General features: G+C 42.0%; 1 protein-coding gene across 1 annotated transcript in view; it reads right to left on the bottom strand.

Annotated features, from left to right (window-relative positions):
• The window catches only part of RELN (reelin), a 523,500-nt gene extending 506,185 nt beyond the window's left edge, over positions 1-17,315 (bottom strand). The window contains exon 1 of the mRNA XM_035020402.1: positions 16,965-17,315. Within this exon, the coding sequence (XP_034876293.1) occupies positions 16,965-17,190 (226 nt within the window). The 5' untranslated portion in view covers positions 17,191-17,315. The remainder of the gene's footprint in view (positions 1-16,964) is intronic.
• Positions 17,316-23,657: the final 6,342 nt, after the last annotated feature.

Genomic DNA, 23,657 nt, shown 5'->3' with positions numbered 1-23,657 from the left:
AAGATTATGCAGCCATTAAAGTTCTGTTTTTGGAAAATGTTAATATAATGATCACATAATGTTAAAAGAATAAGAGAAAAAAATTAATTGTAAGTACAGATCTACTTACTCACAGAGGAAAAAAATCAGATACTTAATAACTTAACATTATTGTCTGTGCCAGGCATTGTGTTACTCTTTATATGTACTAGCTCATTGATGTTTCATAACAAAACTATGAGACAATTTCTTCTTAAATCTTATCCATAAGATTTGAGCAATTCTCACTATCAACACCTGAAAACATTCATGTTGACATCTACAGGCTTGGAACCTCTGATCTCTCAACTTACAGGGTATCCGTAAGTGAAATTTAATGAAGATCCAGAATTCTCAGTTGCTGTTCCCTTCATATATTCATCATTGCCCCAATGGATTTCTCTTAAAAGATTAAGTCTTTTGAGAAATTTGAGGGGTTTGTGTGTTTTTTTTCTATAAGGTTATTGCATATCTGTTGAGTATGGAGCCAAGCTATTTTGGTCTCTGTTCTTCCCATTATTTATTCCCATTCAGATGAAAATTTAAATACAAACTAGCTACCCATTCATCAAAATTGCTTCAAATTTATTTATAGTACAGCACAGAGGAGCTCTTGGGAATAAGAGCTTAAAGTCTATTATAGTTTCTATTAATAATTGCAGTCACTAATTGCTATGAGAACTTTTTTGGATATGCTAACATATAGTTAAAGCAAAGCCAATCCAAAAGACTACTATAAATAGCATTGCACGGTCTCACAAAAGTCATGAGAATTTTGTAAGTTTGGAGGCTGGGAAAGTAGAGACATGGTTCTCAGATTTTTTTAAAGATTTTTGTTATCATGGATTCAAAAGGCCAAAATTTAGAATTATACTCACAAATTCTGCATAAATAATCCACTTCATTGCCTTATTTATTTTAGAATTACCACTTTCATAAGACAGTTTTAACTATAACTGAGATTAGACAGGTTTCCCAAGTGCTATTTTAGCTCATTGATTCATTAAACCAAAACGTTCCAAGTGCCTGCTATGCTCCACGCACTATTCTAGGCACTGGCAATAAAGCAGCCAACAAAACGGACAAAAATCCCTGCCTTGGTGGAGCTTAAAGGCATTATACTGATGGTACACAGCAAGCAAGCAAGGTAAAGAATAAAATGTTAGATGTTAAGAGCAGCAACGAAGAAAAACAACGCAGTTCAGGGGAGATGGAGTACGGGGAGAGGGGGCCCACAGCGGTACAAAGAAACAGCAAATTCAAAGGTCCTGAGATGAGAGTGAGCCCATATGTGTTTGAAGAACAAAAAAGAGGCTTTAATGTTGGTTTCAGTGGAAGAGTAAGATAAGAAGTCAGAAACAAAGAAGTCAGAAACGTAACAGAAGAGCCAGGTGTTCCAAGGCCTCACAGGCCTTGCCAAGGATTTTTTTTTTTTCCTCAGAGAGACATAGGGAGCAACAAAAGGGATGGACAAAATTATGATAGAATTTATCATTCAAATTTAGGCATCTTTGCTGGTAAAAATGCTAAGCTGACGGGGCACTGGGAAAACGGAGGTGGACCACAGCTGTTCGGGCAACTTGGTGGAACGTACCAGTTGCCATAGGTATGGAGCAGAGGAATGACATGCTCTTGGCTTGAGCTGGATCACTCTGGTTGCTGTTCTAAAATGAAGGTGAGCAAGCACTGAAGCAGGCACGTGATTAGGAGCCTGCCGTAATCCAAGTGAGAGGTGGTGGCCACGGCAGCTTCTGGGTGTGTTTTAAAGTAAAGCCAGCAGGACACAGGGATGGATCAGAGGTGGGAGGCAGAGAAAGAAGGTTTGGGGACTCAATAACTGTACGTCCTCAGTTGGCAATAATGAAGTTGAGGAGACTCAGGGAGGAGCTACCTTGTGGGTGGCAGGATGAGGGGTACGGCAAGTCTGAGATGCCAACAGACATCCACGTGGAGATGCTGAATGGGGAGTAAGACACAGCAGTTCAGAGAGCTGTGTGGCAGTCACCAGCATGTAGATGGCCCTCAAAACATCAGGATGGATGGCAACCTTAGGGAGATGGGACAGATGAAAAAGAGAAAAGGCAGAAAGGAGAGAGCTGAGCACCCCAGTACTACAAAGTCAGGGAGGAAAGGAAGACATGACAAAGGATGAGAAGGGGCAGCCAGGGAGGGAAGGAGAAACTAGGGGACGGTGAAATCCCAGAGGCCAAATGATAAATGCATCAAGGAGAAGGGGGTGATGCTTTAAAGGTCCTGGCAAGCTGAGGACTGAGAGAGGTACGTTGACATCTTCCTAGTGAACACAGGGATGGTCTGTCTATACTGATGCATGAAAGGAGAGGCATGTACTCACCGATTTACCTCTGCTATTCCCTCGCAGGTCACTGGGGGTGACCCCGGGGGTTTGAACTGAAGAGGAGAACACACACCCCAGAGAAGTTGGGCTTCTTGTACAAGTATGGGTAGGCTGTACCGCACTGCGCAGCTTTCAGAAGAGAATTAGACATGCTCACCAAGCTACAAAAGCATGATAAATCACTATTAGGCTAGATCTGCCCCCTCCCCTCCAAAAATCACTAAATTCTTCATATCTGATGAAGGATGCTACAGCACCCCAGAGAACACTGCTTCTCCACATGGCCTGTGTTATAAACATCACATTTACTACCTCAGAGGTCATTCCACATCTTTGATTTTTTTCTTTTTTTTTTTTTAAGATTTTATTTATTTATTCATGAGAGAGAGAGAGAGAGAGGCAGAGCGAGAAGCAGGCTCCCAAGGAGCAGGGAGCCTGATGCGGGACTCGATCCCAGGACCCTGAGATCATGACCTGAGCCGAAGGCAGACGCTTAACCATCTGAGCCACCCAGGCACCCCTCCACATCTTTTATTCTTAAAGATATATACTGAATACGGTGGCAGTTATCTTTTGTTTTGCCTGACCCAAACCCGCTCCCTCTTCTTTGGAAAGATATCCCTCCCACTCAACAGCCATCCAAGAGCAAAGGCCAGACCCCAGATAAGCCAGTATGACTTTTGGTCCCAGGGATCAGAATTCAGTGACACAAGAAAGGAGAGCGGTTGAAGAGGATTCATCCTAACTGTGGGGCTAAAAAAGCCTCAAAATCAGAAAAAAAAAAAAAAAAAAGGCCAGAAATCATCAGAAAAGCCAGAAAATCATGGTCCTCATCACCTCAATTCCTTTAGCAATTGACCACTCCCTCCTCCTGGATATACTATCATTACTTCTAACATTCGGGTTTTCCTTCCATTCTTCAAGTTAACCCACCTTTTTTTTTTTAAGATTTTATTTATTTGACAGAGAGAGAGAGAACATGAGCGGTGGGAGGAGCAAAGGGAGAGGGAGAAGCAGGCTCCCCGCTGAGCAGGGAGCCTGACATTGAACTTGCGGGACTCGACCCCAGGACCCTGGGATCAGGACCTGAGCCGAAAGCAGACACTTAACAGACTGAGCCCCCCAGGAGCCCCATAAACCCACCTTCTATTTTTTTTTTTTTTAAGATTTTATTTATTTATCAGAGACAGACAGAGGCAGGCAGAGGGAGAAGCAGGCTCCTTTCTCAGCAAGGAGCCCGATGTGGGACTCGATCCCAGGACCCGGGGATCATGACCTGAGCTGAAGGCAGACGCTTAACCGACTGAGCCACCCAGGCGTCCCAACCCACCTTCTATTAATAAATTCCTTTAGCCCAAGTTATCCAGAGCTGGTTTCTGTGGCTAGAAACCAGAGCACCCCGGTATACCCACCAGTCTCCAAACTCTGTGGTAGTTAATAAGACTCATCAATTTTCAAGTCAGGTCCATTTTCCAACATAAGTAAAAATGAAGGTTTGAGGGCCATTTTTACATTGGCAAAATAAAAGCTTAAGAAATGTTTTAGTTGGTAATATCCTAGTAAGTATTCTTAAATTCTGATTGTAAATGTCTCTTTCACTGACAAACATTTCTAAGGAGAAACATTCTTTTTACTCACTGGAAACATTTATTGGTCTTGAATCAAAGTAATGGGTTTGTTTGTTTGTTTTAATGGCTGTTTCATCAGGATGGCAAAAGCATATGCTTCATGCAAGATGTCCTCTTCTTTTCCTATTCTGCAGGGCTTCCCTGGTTTTCATGCTTGGGAACAACTGGTATAGTGGGGACAGGACAAACTTGTTTAAGCAAGCAAAAATCATTCAGCAATTCAGGTCAGGCCAGTGGGTATTATTTTAATAATTGTGAAGAGCCTGATCTCCAGAGCATTTACATTTTACTTCAATGAATATAGATAGGTATCCCTTGGGTACTCATTAGTGATACCAATTTTGAATTTTCATTGATTGTAGCTTTCTGTATGTCTAAAATATTTCACAATTTATTTGAAATTGAAGTGTCTGCCTCACAGTTTCTGTTACAAGGCTGACATAAGCCACTTGTGTTTGAGAGAAATATTCTAAAAGGTTTAATGCCTGCATCAGGGCAGATCACCAGGGAAAGCGGTCTTAGGGCACCCTACCCCACACCTGAGGTCCTCAGACTTGCCCAGAAGAGCTGCAACTTGACATAACTCCCCAGGGAAGGCCAAAAGGAGAAACGATCTCGTTTGTCCCACCTGAGAAAAGGAAAACATCTAGATGTAGACCTTCTCTACATTTTGGGGTTAATATCTTTATAAAAGCCACTGTCCTTCCGTTAAAGTCCAATGAGGCCAATTTTTATCTCTTAGGAAAAGCACGGGCCTCCTGTCAGGACCTCTGAGAACCTTGGTGGGTTCTAAACAGGAAGCTCTCCAGCGAATCTGTCCTCCACCCTCTGGTTTGCTTTCCACCAGGGGTCAGTGGACCTCAGTTAGATCTGAAGGCAAACTGAGATAAACTATGGTGGTGACAAATTCAGGAAATATTTGCATTACGGATGTAAGTACGAGGCAAGGGCAGTCCCTGCTTCTTGGCACTCGACACCGACGCCCTTGCAATCCCTCATGTGTCACACTCACCCGGCTGCCACAAGCCTAAGGCTGCCCTCTGGGGCAGGAGGTGAATGATTTGAGGGCTAGGGCAGAAGAGGATCGTTGGCAGTTGCTCTTTTTTTCTTATTCAAATGAGCTCAACAGAAAGTGGTTTTTAAAGATCAGATCCATGTATGAAAAAGAACCCTACAAAGCCAAGTGCAAAACAAACATTATGTCATTGGCGTCAGTAACCCCGTGGGAGCAGACGTGTGGCTAGTGAGCAGGTTAGACACTGCAGAGAGCTCTGGGATGTCATCAGGACTCAACAGTGTGCCACATCCCTTAATTTCACAGGCTGTACCTGCCAACTGAGAACACATAAAGGAATTTCCTGAAGGAAGAAATATATTACAAATACATAAACTTCAGTGAAAATCTTCTGAAATGCCTCAGTTTAAAATTCTCCCCTTGTGTTCCTCTTCTATTCTGGTTCTACTTAAATTCTATTAGTGAACAAACTTCTATTAGAGAACAAACTTGCTGTTTACTTAAAAATCTTAATAGAAATTACGTTCATCAAAAGGTTAAAAATGTGAACAAAATCTGCAAATCACTTTTTTATATTTTTATCTGTTGTCACACTTTGAAGACATGTTAACTCTTTCAGGTCAACAGTATACTAAATGGTTATCTTTGCTTTCTGCTTTATCTGGAAGATAATGTCTTAGACAATGAATATTTAGGACTGAAATTCTGACTTTGTTTGGCATGGATATCACCTTTCTGGTTTAAGTTTGCAATCTTTATTTTAAGTAACAAAATTGGCTTTTACTGTTCTTTGTTTTCTCTTTCTTAATATGTCTTTTATTATTTCTTCTTCTTATCCCTATCCTGAAAGAAGTGTCATTTCTACAGATAAATGCATACCAGCTAGAAGCATAGATTTCAAAGCAAGACAGACTGAAAACTCCTGCACTGGGCAAAAGACTTAACCTCTCTGGGACTCAGTTTCTATATCCATAAAAGGAGGATAATAGTACCTACCTCATAAAGTTGACGTGAAAATTACATGATTAATATACGTAAAGATTTTAGACCAGTGCCTAGCACACACTAAATCCTACTTTAGAGTTTGTTATTAATATTGCTATTAATTTATTTCTAAGCCCTTGAGTTGCCTTTTTTATTTTTTGATAGTACCAGCACTTGCAATGGGAATGTGAGCCCACTTTTTCTAAGAGACTAAAGCCCACTAATTTCTGTATATTCCTCCATCACAAACACTAGACATACAACTTTTTTTTTTTTTTTTTTGCAGTATGAGAATGCAGGAAGTGTTTATGTGAGAAAAGGAAGTAAGAAAAGAACTGGAACTATGATCATAGGATATTTCAACATTCATAACAAAGGTGGCCTACATGAAAAGATGACATGTTGCTAAAGGTAAGACTGGAATGCCTGTTTCCTCTGTCAATATGCAGCAAGCAAGAGAAATGACAATGTTGGATTTGGTCCTAGAGACTGAGCCAGACATAACAAGCAAGGTTAAGGTTGGGGCAGAGCTCACATTCACAACCATGTCACACATCTAGGTATTTTAAATGTCAATAGGATTTATATATGGTGATGCTGCATTTTGGAGAGAAAGGACTGTCAGGAAACAGTTTGGTGAAGGAAACTAGCATAAACTGTCAGTTATAAGAAACTTCAGAAACTGAAGGTCAGGGACAGGTTACTTTCTCAAAGCATTACTAAAAAGTTAATATAAAATGCACTATTTTTGCTACCTGCAGAAGTAGCACACCTTGAGGGATATTTTTAAAATGCATTATCAAGGACGCCTGGGTGGCTCAGTCGGTTAAGCATCTGCCTTCAGCTCAGGTCATGATCCCAGGGTCCTAGGATCGAGTCCTACCTCGGGCTCCTTGCTCAGCAGGGAGCCTGCTTCTCCCTCTGCCTGCCGTTCTCCCTGCTTGTGCTCTCTCTCTCTGACAAATAAATATATAAAATCTTAAAAATTAAAAAAACTAAAACATCAAACTGTCTTAGGAAACACCCTAGTTCCATCAAAGTGGTCAAAAGCAATTCTGTGGGAGGACCAGAGCAATTCAGAACTTGATACAAGAATTGTGACAGACCTAAAAGAGAATGTAAACTGGGTCATCTGGGCATTTAGAATAATTAGGACTATATTCACCTGCACATAATAGGAACCTGACTAATTTTTCTTAAGATACAAGAAATGCAGAATAGGCATTCCAGGGCTGGTACAGCTAGTCAAAGGTACAAATAAAGACAAAGGCTCCTTCTTGGGGTGCCTGGGTGGCTCAGTCGGTTAAGCATCCAATTCTTGACTTTGACTCAGGTCATGATCTCAGGGTTGTGAGATTGAGCCCCACCTTGGGCTCCACACTGGGTGCTGGTGTGGAGCTTCTTAAGATTCTCTCTCCCTCTTCCTCCACCTCTCCCGGCTACGGCATGTGTGCACGCACTCTCTAAAAATAAAAAGTAAAAAATAAAAAATAAAGATCAAGTCTCGGCGCACCTGGGTGGCTCAGTTGGTTAAGCGACTGCCTTTGGCTCAGGTCATGGTCCCAGGGTCCTGGGATCGAGCCCCACATCGGGCTCCCTGCTCCGCGGGAAACTTGCTTCTCCCTCTCCCACTCCCCATGTTTGTGTTCCCTTTCACGCTGTGTCTCTCTGTGTCAATTAAATAAATAAATAAAATCTTTAAAAAAAAAAATAAAGATCAAGTCTCCTTCTAAACTCCGGGTCCACTTTTAGCATGTGACCATCATCCTCAAGGTCACAAGATGGTTGTACCACACCGTGGCTAGAAGAAATGGGTAAGAGTAGGGCAAAACCCAAGTATTTCTGGAGTCTCTCTAAAAATCATCCTTACCAATTTTGTCAATAACCTTTCTAAAGATCCCACTCAGTAGACTTCCAAATTCATCTTATTAAATTATATTGCAAAGGAGCCTTGGAGTTGAGTATTTTTAACTGGACACATAGCTATTCTCAACAAAATCAGTAAGAAAGGGAGTTTCAGTAATGACTAGGTAGACAACAAGCAATATGTGTGACATAATGAGGCATTCTGGAGTCTAGGAACAGGACAATCTTCCTCCACTACTTCTAGGGAAGAGGAGGTCAACCAGCCCGCCTGACCTGAGTTGGCTACAGAAGCTTTCCTAGATGCTGGAAATCTGCCATTGTGATCATAACTCCATGCTTCCAAACCACCTGCTAATAGTCACTTGCCTACCCATAAAATCTTTGCTCCAGTGGACAGAATGCAGTGGACAGCTGAGGCCTTTATCCTGACAAGTACATTTTTTTACTGTAAATGAACCGACCTTCCACTTCACCACCAAACCACTTGTGGATCTAAGTTTCCTCAATTAGTCCCTGAGGACCTGGTGAACTCTGGGTTCATTATCAAAATCAATCACTCTCAGTTCTAGTTTGGCTGAAATCGTTTTGTATTTTAAAATTATTTCACATGGGTTGTAGACATATATATATTATAGGATTTGACAAAATATATTAAACTGATGTCAATATTTACTTATCTTGGCATCTTTCCCAGACTACACTTAAATACACAAAGTTTGGTCGTTATTATGACCATCAAATAAAGAAAAATACTCAATTTAGGAATAGGAAGGCTTGAGTTAGGAATGGGCTAAGTTAATAAAAGTTTTGGTTGGACTAGAACCATACTAAAACTCTTAATTCTAGGCAAGTCTTATACGTATTTTGGCTGGGCAGCACTTTCTGATCATACATATTGGATGAGGAGTTGATTTTTTTTAATTTTTATGACTCTGCTCAATAACTAAATTCGAAATTTCTCTGGAAATATGCCACATATTGACAAGGCACAAAATGGGCATGCATGGGTAAATGGCTCCTAGCTGTATATACAGCGCTTCAAATATCCTTATCGAATGTTGGGTCCTAATGTTGGATCCTACCAGATGATAATAGCTACTATCTAAAAAGCACCTATTATGTGCGAGGTGCTTTATAAGCATGGCCTCATTTGATGACTGCAACCCTGAAATATGAGTATTATTATTTCTACGTTAGAATCAGAAAACTGAGACTTACAGAGGAGAGGCAACTTGCTGAAGGCACACAACTAAAAAGCGGTAGAGAAAGGATATATATGCAGTTTCTCTGCTGCCAAAGCTTGAACTCTTGCCACTCATACGTGCCTGTGCCTCCCAGGACTGCCCTTTTTAGTGAAATAACTCTCAACTCTCAGCCAAGGCATCTTTGAAATTCCGAGCTGGAATAGACAATGGCACAAAAAAATAAAACAGAATTTGCTCAAGAAAGACTACAGTACTCACTCCAGAGCAACACATCTCCAATCTAGTGTTTGCTTTATACCAAGGCCCCCACCCCCCTTTTGACCTGTTAAGTGTCAGCAACCAGAAAAGTTGGCATCACTATTTCATACCTGGGCAACTGCAGTTATGAGCCTTGGTACAGACCACCAAGTGAAGACGACGACTTGAGATGACAGAGGGGTTGAGAGAGAAAGTCCTTCATCAGTTTACTAGAGGAGATTCTTTGCACTCAAGCATTCAGACGTCTCCAGGTTGAGCTGTCTTTCAGATTCAAGCTAATTTAGTACACAGTTTTCCAATTTCTGTAACTCCCGCCAATGTGTACATCTATGCTTCTATGTACAAACTTCAGAATCTGTAGTTTGACAAATTAAGTGACAATGGGGAAAGTGGCCGACTCAGAATTAAACAGCTACAGGCTTGCAAGTTCTTCTGAGAGATTTTACAGTGTAGGAAGAAGGGCCCGATTTTGAGGAGTAATTAACCCATAATTTTTTAAAAGGGCAAGTGCATGTCACAGAAACATAACACTAAGTTTTTAAGAGAATAATACATAAACCTACTCATCTACTTCTATGATTGCAAATATCCAATGAGTACAATAATTGTTATAAATCTACTGATATTTTTCATGTTACAGTCAAGGGAGAGAAAAATAGAGATGGTGACAGAAAATCTGAAGGGAAGAAGGAAAAAAAGAAAGAACAGAAAGAACAAGAGAAGAGAGCTGTAAAGCAGGAAAAGGTAAGGAAGAGGAGAGGGAGAGCAAGGACCTGTGACACGGTGGAAGGGAGAAGAGGAGGAAAGACAATGATAAAATTTAGGAGGAGGAGGAAGAAAAGGACCAAGGGTGAGAGCACGTGAGATACAGATGGAAGAAGAGCAGGCTGAGCAGGAAAGGCAGAGAAAGTCGATTCTGAGGTGAGTGTGGCATGGCTGGTCAACCATGGTCATGCATCCATGTGTCACTCGGTATGTGAGCACCCGCATACATCAATGGCAATCACTCATGAGTTCTTCACTAGTTGCAAAGACTCCTTTAATCAATAAAATTTAATTTATTCTGTTTTCCAAATAAAGTTTTATTTCTCTAGGGAAAGATGATTTAGTATCAAAAGATAAGCTAGGTTTCAGCTTTTACTTTGTAACATCAGAGTTCCTATGACTACTTCTTTGTGGCATCCAAAAGCTACCTAATTACCTTCACTTTGTTTTTTGAGTGAATTAGAGCTGCCTTAAGCCACACATCGACATCTGTACATTTGTACTGATCCTTCCGCACATCCCTACATCTGTTGCTATATTGGTTCCTACCTGGGATTGAATAAAGAAGGAAAAAATAGGTATAGTTTTAGCAAAGCACATCTTAGAAATAATTGGTTAACCCATAGGCATGGCATTCAATCCTTTAGAGGCTCTCTTGCCTTCGATGAGATGGGCATGGCAGATATCCTGGGGAAAATTACTCTCTGAGCTATACAACCGAAACCAAAGTAAGCTCACCTCATGGGGAATTACCTGACAGCCAAGAATCATTTTTTTTTTTTAAATACACCATTCCTGTGTCTGGACAGCCATTATGAAATCTTCATATTTGGAAAACTCAATTCCAATTTCTGAAAATGTGTTTTTAATACTGTTTTGCTTAAGCTCGGTAAGATTGAAATTATACAGTTTGGTTATTTAATAAATGATCTAAAATCAGTGGGGTGGATTAATCATTCAAATGTTTCTTGAAATCAAAATATTTAGATAAATGAATTTCTTTTTATCTGTGTTATGTCATTACTCAGACAAAGCCTAAATCATTTCTTTTGTTCATAGTAAACCAGCTATTCTAACAGAATGCATTCCACCTTCCTTCTCTTCCTGACAGAGTGTAGGGCCATCTATTTTTGCTATTTCTATATTACATTAAGAACTTAAAAAAATTTTAAGAACTTTATATCTTACGTGAGAATATATACAATTTTTTAAATGCCAATGTTCAAAAAGTGCTGGTTACTCTATTTATGCTTTTCAGATGTAAAGGCTATTTGAAATACTAAGGGTTCAATGCATCAGCAACCATCTGTTAACATTAAAGACATAGTAAGTGCCATTTGAAATAATCAAAAGAACAATTATGGCTTAATGTGCAACACATTCTAAATAATTGATAATGTAAGGTTCCCAGGTCATTCTATAAAGTTGATCAATTCCAGAGAGAGACAGAAAATAAATCAAAGATGGCTTTCAGATCTATTCCTTTGAATGAACTAATTTATGAAAAAATTTCTTTTTTTTTTAAGACCTGAGATCATGAATCAGGCGCTCTACTGACTGAGCCACCAAGGCACCCCTAATTTATGAAAAAATTTCAAAGTCAATAGTGTGGACTTTAAAATCTTGTTACAATGCCTATCACCTACTTTTTAAAGGTGAAAAGAAAAAAAATATGGGAATAAGGTAGTTCTGTCAAAAATATATGGTTACAATATGCAACTTTATTTTATTCTTTAGCATTTTTAACAAAAATAATAGTTTAAAATATTCATAAAAATTGGAGGGAAATACTCTAATCAAATAATTTCTAGTAATGTAGTATAGTGAATGAAGTAAGAATATCTGCCTAAATGAGATGTTTTCAATTATGAGCCTGAGACCTGATTTTTTTTAATTTATGGTTGGAATTGAACCTCCCATGGGGAATATATATTAAAGCAAGACTTATATGATTTAAGAACCAATCTGAACCACATCAGTAAAACATATCTGAAATAAATTGTAGAGAATGAGATGAAATATATAACTGTTAGAGCAAAATGCTTTAAAATGGTCAATTTTCAGTCACATACGACTAGGACACCACTGCAGTTCACTTATAAATTGCATTTGACAAATGATCCTAAGAGTTTAAATGTGCTGATTCTGGAATCCGAGACAGGTAAAGGACAAATAACCACACACCTGATCAAACAATAGTTACCTTAGCAACATGAGATTACTTTAATTCAAATGATAATATCACTCCTTTGAAAGGAATTTTATTTGGAGTATATTACCAAAAATTATGTCTGACATATATCATTCCTATATTTGAGGAGTCATTACATCGCACTGCCTTTGAGCAGTGATTTTTAAATAGCAACATGTTGATTCCAGAACACACGTATTTATAATAGTAATATTGGCAACTGTTACAACAAAATGCTCTTTTTCCGATTGTATCTTTTTTTAGGTAAATGCTCAGTTTTAGCAGCGGGAATTTATTTCCCCAATCACCCCATAACATTTTATGCGGTTAAATAAATAAATCCCCATTTAAATAAATAAAGGGATGGAAACATAGCATGCAAGAACCACCAACAGTGCTACTGCATTTACAAAATACAATACAATCCCCCTTTTAAAGTATTATACCATATCACTAATTCAGTTCTGCTTAAGACAGAATTTTTTCCCCTCAATCAAATATTTTGGAACATATTTTCACTACAAGGGACTACTTCCCGCACCTTACGCCCCCTTAATAATAGGGAGTCTAGTCTATTTCTGGATTCAGATAAATTGTCTTATCCAAGCTCAGGCACTTTCCACAGACTCATTTACCTATGCTTGGCTCTCACGGATGCTTTTTCTAATGTCTGACCTCTCCTCTCTGATGGTGACTGAGTAAAGCCAATCTTGTGAGTAGGCAGGTTCTTATTCCATGATTTCAAGGTTTCTCAAAAGTCCTTCTACCTCAAAATGTATTGTCTGCCTGCTCGGTGATGCTTAAAATTCTTCTAAACAAAAAAAGGAAAACCATCTTTCTACCATTATAATTAAGACGGTGGGAGAATTTAATATTGATGAGTCACACTCTACAAATCAGTTGGGGGGAGGAGGCTGTAAACAAAAAAGGATAGGTAGTACCTGAGGGTAAAGGGGAGAAACAGGGATTATCGTGGGAAGGGAAAGGTGCAGACATCAACTCGACCTTTGCATGTTTCACAATACTGCCCTGGTCCCTAGGAGAAGGAGCAGTGAATCGCCAGGCGTGGCTGGGAAAGAGAAATGGCCACCTGGTTAGACCAGCTAGGTTTCCATTTCCTATCTTCCCATTATTTGCAACCTTCTACAAAAAAATTCAGGGTTGGTCCTGGAAATCATGTTGTGGAAATTGACCATATTTTGGGACTTGTGCAAAAACAGTAAATCCTTACAAAAAAAAAAAAAAGGTTCTGATCCTGAGACCTTTCTAATTCAACACAATGTATGTAAGACCTCTTTTTGCTGAGTTTCTGCAATGTGGTATACTCATGCAAGGACACCAGAGTTCACTGTGACTAATGGTGCCATCTCAAGAAAGTCACAGACAACAAAATGTAAAAGATGTAAGAAGATGGAGCACTCAGTCGGCTAAGCATCCAACTCTTGATTTTGGCTCAAGTCATGATCTCAGGGTTTTGAGATAGAGCCCTGCGTCGGGCTCCGTCCTGGGCATGGAGCCTGCTTAAGATTCTCTCTCTCCCTCCCCCCAACTCTCTCCCTCACTAATAAATGAATAAATGAATGAGTGAATGAATGATATAAGAAGATGAAAACAGAGGTACCGAGTGACACCCTTTAATTAAGAGATGAAAACTAGTAGAAGTAACCATGTACTGTTTATAGAGTTGCCAAAACTGCAAATACATAGATATACTACTTAATGTTAGAAATATATGACAACTCTGTTAGACATGCAAGCTTCAAATTCTGTAGTATTATATTTTTGTTTTTGAAAAGATTTTCTTTTTAAGATTTTATTTACTTATTTGAGAGAAGAGAGACTGTGCTTGAGCATGGGCGGGGGGTGAGGGGTGGGGGGTGGAGAGGGAGAGGGAGAAGCAGACTCCCCACTGAGCAGGGACCCTGACTCCGGGGCTCCATCCTAGGACTCCAGGATCATAACCTGAGCCGAAGGCAGATGCTTAACCAACTGAGTCACCCAGGTGCCCCCAAAAGATTTTCAATAAAATCTTTAAATAAAGGTGACACATACAGAGACCCGTAATTTTGAACCACTTTTATACTACACTGACATTTGCCTCTCCATTTCACATTCTGAGCTCTGTCACACAGCACAAGTCCCAGGCGGCAGCTGACATAGTCTGATCTACAGTAATGTTCTGTGTTAGGGGCCCTTATACATACCACTTCTATCTCAATGCATTCTCTTAGGTAAGAAAGTGACAACCATCAGCTGTGCCCAAACACCATTCCTCTAAACGATGAGTTCAATGTAAATCACAGATAAGACTGATTTGTCCTGACATAATTGCTACCTTTAAAGATTGAGAAGGTTAAAAATAAAATCTCAAGTTAATATTTTACAGATTTCTGAGCTTTAAAAAATTTTGGCTGAACGACCTTCTATTTTGGTCTCATATAAAATGAGCCGACCAGAAATGTATATTGGATTAAGTTTTCCTATTATCAGTTCAATTCCTAAAGATGCTATATAATTAATTTTAACATTAATTTCTAAAAGTCTAAAAGAAAGAGAGACACACACAAGCATCATTTCATTTTCAAACAATTCTTCAACCTGTAGAACATTTTACAGGGAAAAACTCTTACTGAAGCCCTGTTTCAAGCAGGCAGTTTCAAAATCTAAGTATTTGATAAAACAGGTAACGGGAATTTAAAATATGACATGAACAGTTCTCAAAGTTTGTAATAACTTGACCTTCTTGAAGTTATATAATAAAATTTCTCTACCTTTTCTGATGGCAGAAAAGAGGTAGAAATTGAGGCTCCCCCCACAATGTCCAACTTGAAGTATTACACTTTTTTCTTATTCTCTATCATTCATTCTTTTTCAGACTCAGGTATGTGATTATGGTCAGTCTTTGGCTGACTTATATTTGCTAGCTTTATAGCAAAAGCAAAGGCCATGTCATATTTTAGTATTTTTAAGTTTTCTATGCTAGCACCTTACAAAGGATGTGGAAAACGGAAGGAAAAAAAAAAACAATAACAAGGCTTTGTATTATCACATGGTCTTCCATCACAACCTGGCAATCACACCTTTTAGCCCAGCTTTGGTTCACTTACCGACCACTCTCACTTAGAACTAATGACAGGCAAGCACCCTTGCTAAGGGTCATACCAAGTGACAGGCTCAATCAGTCAGTCTTTGGGTTAGGTCTTGGTTGCCATCAAACTGGCTGGTCTTTCGACTTAAGGATTCTCGGGACCTCAGAAAAAACACCAGAACGTTCTTGGGAAGGGAGCGACAGAAACACTTTATTAAAGAATGGACTAGTTACTGACAATTAATTTTTCAAAGTCTAAAATTCCACCGAATTAGACTCCTGCTTTACAGACAAGGCTGCCACCATGCCACAAGAAAGTTGTAAAAGCACTCTTCTAAACCTCGGGAAAGGATTTATTTACGTAAAACATTTTAGGGCAGACATGAAGATGTTTTTCAAAAAATAGAAAACTTAAGGACTCTGATCATTTTTACACGCATGTTATCTGAAAAGCCAGCTGCTGGGTGGATTATCTCCTGCTATGTCAATAATTGTTAGCCTACAAGACATGGAAACTATAACAGATGACTAGGCAATAGTTTCTATTTGGTTGGGTATAAGTATTTTTGCCTTGAAATTCTAATCAAATAGTGCCTGTCACACCTTAGAAGCACCATGGCAGTGAAATATTCAGAAGTGCCAGAGGAAATAACAGAAAATAGATAATATCTTATTTCCGCCACATACTCGATTTACTAGCTTGAAACAGTCAAAATACATGCACCATATAAAATTCTATTTCTCGGAGCTATATTTTACTTCCTTAGCAACGTTTAATTTTGATGAAGGACTCCGTAATGATCCTTTTTAAAGAAAAGATACCTTTAAATTATAAGGGGCTTTAAGCCCTTACCCGGGTATTAAAGCTGTGCAGATAAAAGACAAAGTCATCAATAAACAACACAGAGATCACTTTAAAAACAAGCAGCACGTTCAAAGTAAGAGGAATTTTTTAAAAGCCCATCTATTACGGACATTTTAAGGGACACTTTATAAAGCACAGAGAGAGGCGGAAGCAGCCGCTCCATTTCAGGAGGGCCGTTTGACTCTGGATGAAATGGGGGACCCCTGGCTGGCGAGCAGCGGGAACTTTGCAGCGGGCAGGCGACGGCGCGGGGCGGCCGGGGACCGGGGCGCGTCGGTCTGTCACCAGCCCGTCCGCAGAGCCCGGCGCCAGCCCCAGCGCCACCCGGCCACCCTTCAGGGGGGAACCGGGAGCGGGACAAAGGTCTGGAATCCGAGCACAGGGTTAGGGAAACAAGACGCGCGGATCCGCTAAACGTGTCAGCGGCAAGGACGAGGAGTGAGCGGGGAAAGACGCCAACCCCCAATCCTCCGGCGTTTCCCACAAGAACCGGCTCAGTAGCAGGAGATGAGTGAGGGGGGTGTGTGCCGTGTGGCGAATAACTCGCAACTCGCGACTCGATCCTCACTAACTTTGTTCTCTGTCCCTCCACAGAGCGCAATGCGGAGGGAAGGGCTCTGTCGGCTCTCGTTTAAATGGCCCCTTGGAAGAAGGAAAGGGCTAAAAAGCTGCGCTCGCGGGCGCACCGGGCCGGGCGGCGAGCGCAGAGCTGCTGTGGTACCTACCATGGTATTCTTGTCCCGGTACGTAGTAGGTGGGGTTGCCTGCAATGTGCAGGGAAATGAGCACCTCGCCCTGCGCCCCATCCCCTTCCAGCTCCCCGTGGTGGGTGCACAGGAAAAAGAAGGGCGAGAAGCGGGGGTAATAGCCCACCGCCGCGCGCGCCCTCAGCGTCGCCCCCAGCAACAGCGCCAGGAGGAAAGTCCGCGCGGCCCAGCAACTGCGCTCCATGCCGCCGCCGCCGCCGCCGCGCGCCCCGCGCGCCGCTCGCTCATTCAGTTTGGGAGGCGCCGGGACGGAGGAGCCACGCGGAGGGAAGGCGAGAAGGCGGCGGACGCGAGCGGAGCCCCGCCGGCAAGTTCCGGGGGAGACCGCGGCTCGCAAAGTTTCTTTGGGCCGCGGGAGAGCGGGACCTGGACTGCGGGCGCCGAGAGCGCGTCGTCCGCCGCCTCCGTGCGCCGCCGCCGCCGCCGCCGCCGCCGCCTCTACGCGACGCCCCTCGGCCAGGCCTGGGAAAGCGCCCGCCCCCCTCCACACCTTCTTAAAGCCCCGGGCGCCGAGTCGCCCCCGCCGCAGCCACACGTGTCCCGGCCGCTCCCCCGCCCCCGCGCGCCGCCTCGCGCGCGCCCGCCCGGCCCCCGCCCCCTCAGGCTCGCTCGCCCGCACCTCGGGCGGCGCGGGGCGCACGCCCCCCGGGGCCCCGGCCCCGCGGCGCAGGTCCCACCCGGAAGGGCCGCCGGGGGGCGCGAGCCGGGAGGGGGTGGGCCTGGGGGGGTGCTGTCGGGGGCCACGGGGTCCGCCAGCCTACAGCAGGGGACGGAGAAACCTCGGAGAGAGAACCTCCCGCCCAGCTGTCTGGGAGAGCACGGGGAGAAGACCGTCCCCTTCGGCCCTCAGATTTCCCTCTTTTTCCTGAGGGGAGGCGCGGGGGGGAGGAGAGGGGCGGTGGGGCCGGCGCTAGCGCCGGCTTCTTTGTCTGCGCCGCCCGCGCCCCGCGCCCCGCGCCCCTCGGGGCTCGCCCGCCTCGGAGCCCGGGCGGCCTGCACTTGTTCTGGGCATCCGCCCGCGGCCCCGAACCGCGAGGGGCCCCCGCGCTCCCTTCCCACCCAGGCCTCGCGTCCCTCCCGCTGCCCCCCGCCCGGCTCCTCGCCGCCGCGACAGAGCCTCATCTGTAGCCGGGTTTTAAATGAGATTAAGCGAAAGTGGAATTGGCAGCCTCGAGTGGTGCCTGGAAATGGTGATTTGTGCTGCTCGGGTGTGGGGAATTATATGGCAGGAAGGGCTGGCGGAGCTGAGCCCCGACAGGCGCCCTTCGCTGGGCCGTTCTGTTACTCATTGCTGCTGGGTTCTTCGGGCGGAGAAGGTGGTAATTTTTAAAATCCGTGTTTATTTCCTTTAAATGTCAGCTGCGACCAATGTCCCTGAAATGGGGGAAAGGGAAAACGTTCCGGGGAGACGCTAGCAGTGGTGACTGAGGCGGGTGGTAATGAGCTGCTGCACATGAGACTGCGGGGAAGTGAAATAAAAAGCACGTTTTTTAACCCAGGACGGCTGGCAGGAGCCCTGCGGCATCCGGAGATGGGGGAGCTAGGTTGCCAGGTTTTAATGCTTCTCCCCACCCACCCTTGGCTTACCACCAAGCCCAGATAAACCCGCACGTACAGAAATGAGTAGATTATAAAACTGGAAAGAATGGTGTCTCTGCCTATTGGGGAAGGGGGGTGCGCGAAAGGCAGGGGCCCAGGGGAGACCTCTGTAGTCATTTAGGTTGCAAAAGGAAGAGATTTTCTTCCTCTTACCCAGACCGAGTTCAGACAGGCAGAAAGGGCCCACTTCTGGCTGCCTTCTGGTTTCCCTTCCTTTGAACCAACCCCGAGGACCCTACTGCTGTATATATTTGATGAAATAATCGTTGCCACTGCAGCTATGTGCTGGGTGCAGGCTACATGGGTTCTAGGTAAATTAACACATATAATACTCACACCACCCCCAGAGGCAAAAATTATCCCCATTTCACAAGGGAAGAAACAGTCAGAAATGTTGATTTGCCCAATATCAGTAACAAAGGCTGGATGCAAGACAGCCTGGCTGCTGGCTCTAAAGGGTCTCGCCCAGAACTGTCCTGCAACCATCTACAACCTTAGCTGGAAGGAAAACCATCACCACAACCTGTTCACAGCAGGCAATGTTGCCCCAAACAGACTTACAGGAAACTCACCCCACAGCTGGCATGACTGTTACCATGTCTTCCTGTCCAGTTATGTGAATATAACCTAACACCAAATTAATCACTTCTAGAAAGAATCCAAAACTATTGCACATTTTTAGCTAACACTTTTAAATGTTCACTGTGTGCCAAAGGGCTGTCCTAAACACTTCATAGATTAAACTCTTCTAATCCTCATAACAACTTTATGGGGGAAAGTACTATTAATAGCTTCATTGTACATATTATGAAAATGGAGCACTGAGAGGTCAAGTAACTTGTCCAAGGTCACACAGCTGATAAGTAAGAGTGCCATGACTTAAACAGTCTGATTCCAGAGTCCCAGCACTTAACCACTGCAAACCACTTCTAAGGAATGCATGCTGGTGTTGTTAGAGGGATGGGAAAAGAACTATTCTTTACTAATATCGGATTACTTCATTTAATCCTTACCTTACCCTGTGAAGTAGATATAATTATCCTCACTTTTTAGAAAAGAAAGTTGAGATTCATAGAAGTTAAGTGATTTGTCAAGGGCACTCAGTAAGAAGAGGAGTCTGGGATCACACCTGGCCATGCTTGCTCCCAAGATTGCTGCTTTAAATCAATTATCTTTAGGGGCAGCTGGGTGGCTCAGGCAGTTGACCATCCAACTCTTGGCTTTGGCTGAGGTCATGACCTGATGGGTTGTGAGATGGAGACCCAAGTCGGGCTCTGGGCTCAGCCAGGAGTCTGCTTGAGATTCCCTCTCTCAGCCCCTTACCCCACTCACACACACGCTCTCTCTCTCTCAAATAAATAAATAAAATGTTTTTTAAAAATTGTCTTTAGTAAAAGCACTGATAATTGGTCCAGGACATAACTGGCACTTAATTCCCAGAAGGTTACCAATTCCCAGAGGTCCCCCTCTTTCTGTTCTATAAGAAGTACTCTCTTGTACGTCTCTTACCGTGGCTTTTTTAGCATTCAATTTATGTAACCAAGTTTATTTTCCAATCTTCCCCCTTTTTTTGTGCTTTAACTTTTTACAACATTACCTTGCTATGTACATTTTGGTGACTTCTATACTCTTAACTACGCAGGCTCAAATCTCTGACTTCAGCCCTATGGTTGTTCATTAACAGGTACAGAGACTGTTCAAATAATGCCCTGAGTGGTGTTGAGTTGCTTAAGAAAGGGGTAGATGCTGGTACACCCCACTTAGCAGTCCTTTGGACAAGCATGAGTACTTGTACTCTTACAGTAACAGAGGTCCAAGTTCACACACCTCTGATACTTTCATGGTTAAACCCAGTTCAACTAGCTATTATTAATACATTTTAATAATCTTAAAAATAAATCAGGAAAATACATGACATCTATATAGAATCACCTTGAACATCAGGAATTAACATCTTCCTAGTAGAGCACTTTACTGAAATCCCACAACAGGAGGCAAAGTGGGTTACAATTCAAAATTTCCAGTTTCCCAGCTCCTGTGTTAAGCCTTAGATCTTACTTTTATTTAGTGAATCATAATAAACATCTTCAAGAATATTTGGTCCAGAAAATCTACAAGCCTTCAAACTAAATAGAAAAATAGAGAAATGCTTTTCAAGAAAAACTGGCTTTCATCAAAAAAAAATCTGCAAAAAATAAAAAGTGGTGTCAGGGGTGAAAAATGAGTAAATCTGCAGGAAAGGGAGTTTAAAATGGGGCAAGATTCTTTTTTAATTAAAACTGCTCTGAAGTGGTAATTAGTCTACAAAAAAAATTACACTTAGGCATTCTTAGACTATGAAACTTTTCTTGCTGATAAGTAGAAATCATTGCCCAGTATTGAATGTGAATAACATAACACAGTGGGAAATATATGTATATACATATAAAATCAGATCCACAACTTTCAAATCATTGGGAGATGATGAATCCAGATAAAATACAAAACAGACATTGAATTACATTTAAAAGTTGCACGCGTTCACTCACTGTCTGCCTTTTACTGATCTTTTGAGCCCAAGTAGCAAATGTTTTGATATGTGTGAGAAAGGAAATCTCTACTCTTATTTACTATGGAAAAGTCAAGCAGAAAGTATATAAAATTTTATATATATATGCATTTATATTTGTATATATATATTTTATTTATATATATTTATATATTTATCTATATATATATTGATTCCAGGTTGTTCAGTTTCTCCATATGGATAGATACATACATATATGGATATATGGAAAAACTGAACAACCTGGAATCAGTCAACTCTTTAAGCTTTAAAATAGTAATAAAGGGCCAAATAAGAAGAAACCCTTCCTTACATAGAAGTAAACTTCTCAAACCTATTACTTGTAAGACATGGTACAATCAGAAGAAGTTGAGACTCTTTAGCAAAAGAAGGGAGTCTTCAGGGAATGAAACTGCACTGGGAAAGGACTGGCTCTGATATTCATGTCCTTCCAGAACATGTTACTGCACCCCAAATTTAAATATGAAGATGAGATAAACCATGGGTCAATAAAAGGTCATTATATCATAAAATTTCCCAATTTTATGGGAAAAAGATCCCAATTCCTCAACACTAAAAATGCTTCTTTTTTAAGCTTCTCCACTTCCAGGGACTTGACCATTCTGTTTCCTCTCTCTGGAATGTCCTTCCCAATCCTTGTGCCCTAAGTGCACACCCTCAGCCTTCCCTCCTCCACCTCACTCCTCACTTGGATGCTGTCAATTCATCCTCCACATCTCCATTTACACGTTTTTGCCTGAGAAGACCTTTCCTGACCCTGCCCCCCCCATCCTAATCAGGTTCTCTAGAGCTGCACTGTCCATTATGGTAGGCCCTAGACTTCATGTGTCTATTCAAATTGAAATTAAACAAAATTCAAAATTAAGTTTTTCAGATACACTAGGCACATTTCAAGTATTCAATAACTACATGTGGCTAGTATTTACTATATTGGACAGAGCAGACTTAGATTATGATGGTTAATTTATGTGTCAACTTGACTTGAACAAGGGATGCCTGGTAAAACATTATTTCTGTTAGGGTGTTACCAGAAGAGATTAGCATTTCAGTTGGTAAACTGAGCAAAGCATACGGCCCTCCCTAATATTGGTGGGCATCATCCAATCCACCGAGGGCCCTAATAGAAAAAAAAAAATAGAGGAATGGAGAACTCACTCTCTCTTCCTGCTTGAGCTGCCACATCTATCTTTCCCTGCCTTGAAACATCTGTGCCCCTGGTTCTCAAGTTTTGGGACTCATATCAGGACTTACACTATTAGGCCTTCAGACTTAGAATGAATTATACCATGGATTTTCTCCTAGTTCTCCATCTTGCAGATGATAGACTGTGGGACTTCTCTGCTTTTATAACCACATGAGCCAATTCCTCTTATATATATCCAGGTAGGTAGGTAGGTAAATAGATAGATGTCCTAATGGTTCTGTTTCTCTGGAGAACACTGTCTAATCTATAGACTGTTTCCATCATCACAGAGTTCTATTGTTTAGCACTGCCCTACACTGAAAGGATGAATGAATGTTCAAACACTAACACATTCGTTCATTCAGTCAATACATATCAAGCACTTTCTATGTGCCAAAATGCTAGATGCAGTAGACACGGCAGTGAATAAAGCCAATACAGTCACTGCCCTCATGGAGTTAACAGTCTAGTGTTGGTAATCGAACAGTAAACAAGTACAAAAAACAACATAATTCCTGACACTGGTAAACGGTATGAAGAAATAAAACAGGATGATGTGGAAGAGAGTATCGAGGGCAGGCAGGTTCCTTTAGATTGAAGAGGCAGGGAAAACTTCTCTGAAGAGTGAAATTGGAGCTGAAACTTCTTGAGTATGGAAGGGCCCACCATGTGAACATGTAGGGGAAAACAGTCCAACAAGTCCAACCATACAACTAGTATGAAGTCCCTAAAGCAGGACCATGCTTGGGATGTTCAAGGTTCAGGAAGGGCAGCACGACAAGGGAAGAGCAATATGGGATGAGGCCAGAGAAGCAGGCAGGGGCCAGATCACATCAATGTGATGGGGAAGATTTAGGTCAAGGAGTGACATGATCCGAAGGAATTAATTAATTAATTTTTAAATGCCAAAAACTTTTTGAGAAAAAAATAATCTACTACGTTTCTCCTAGGGTTTAAATAAATGTCCAGCATAATATTTTAACATCATTGTCTCTAGTACACTTTCTGTTACAGCATCGCAAAGTACATTCTTCATTCACTCATCTACTCGGCAAATATTAATTGAACAACTATTACGTACAGACCCCTGTGTTAGATCCTGGGAAAACTGGTGAACGAGGCAGATGCAATTCCTGCCCCATAAAGTTTACATTTCAGGGGGAGAGATAGGTATCGACATTGATTACTACAGTCAATGAGGGACTTAGAAAAGTGAGGCTTTAAAGAGGAATAAAGGATGAGAAGGGAAATAGAACAGTGGAGATTTACCTGAGCAATGAGCTGTTGGTTTGGTAAAAAG

This window comes from Mirounga leonina, unplaced genomic scaffold (assembly GCF_011800145.1).
Source record: "Mirounga leonina isolate KUSES-001 unplaced genomic scaffold, KU_Mleo_1.0 Mir_174, whole genome shotgun sequence".
Classification (NCBI taxonomy): domain Eukaryota; kingdom Metazoa; phylum Chordata; class Mammalia; order Carnivora; family Phocidae; genus Mirounga; species Mirounga leonina.
Note: the sequence above shows the minus strand (reverse complement) of the source record. Positions and strands in the feature narration are given on the sequence as shown.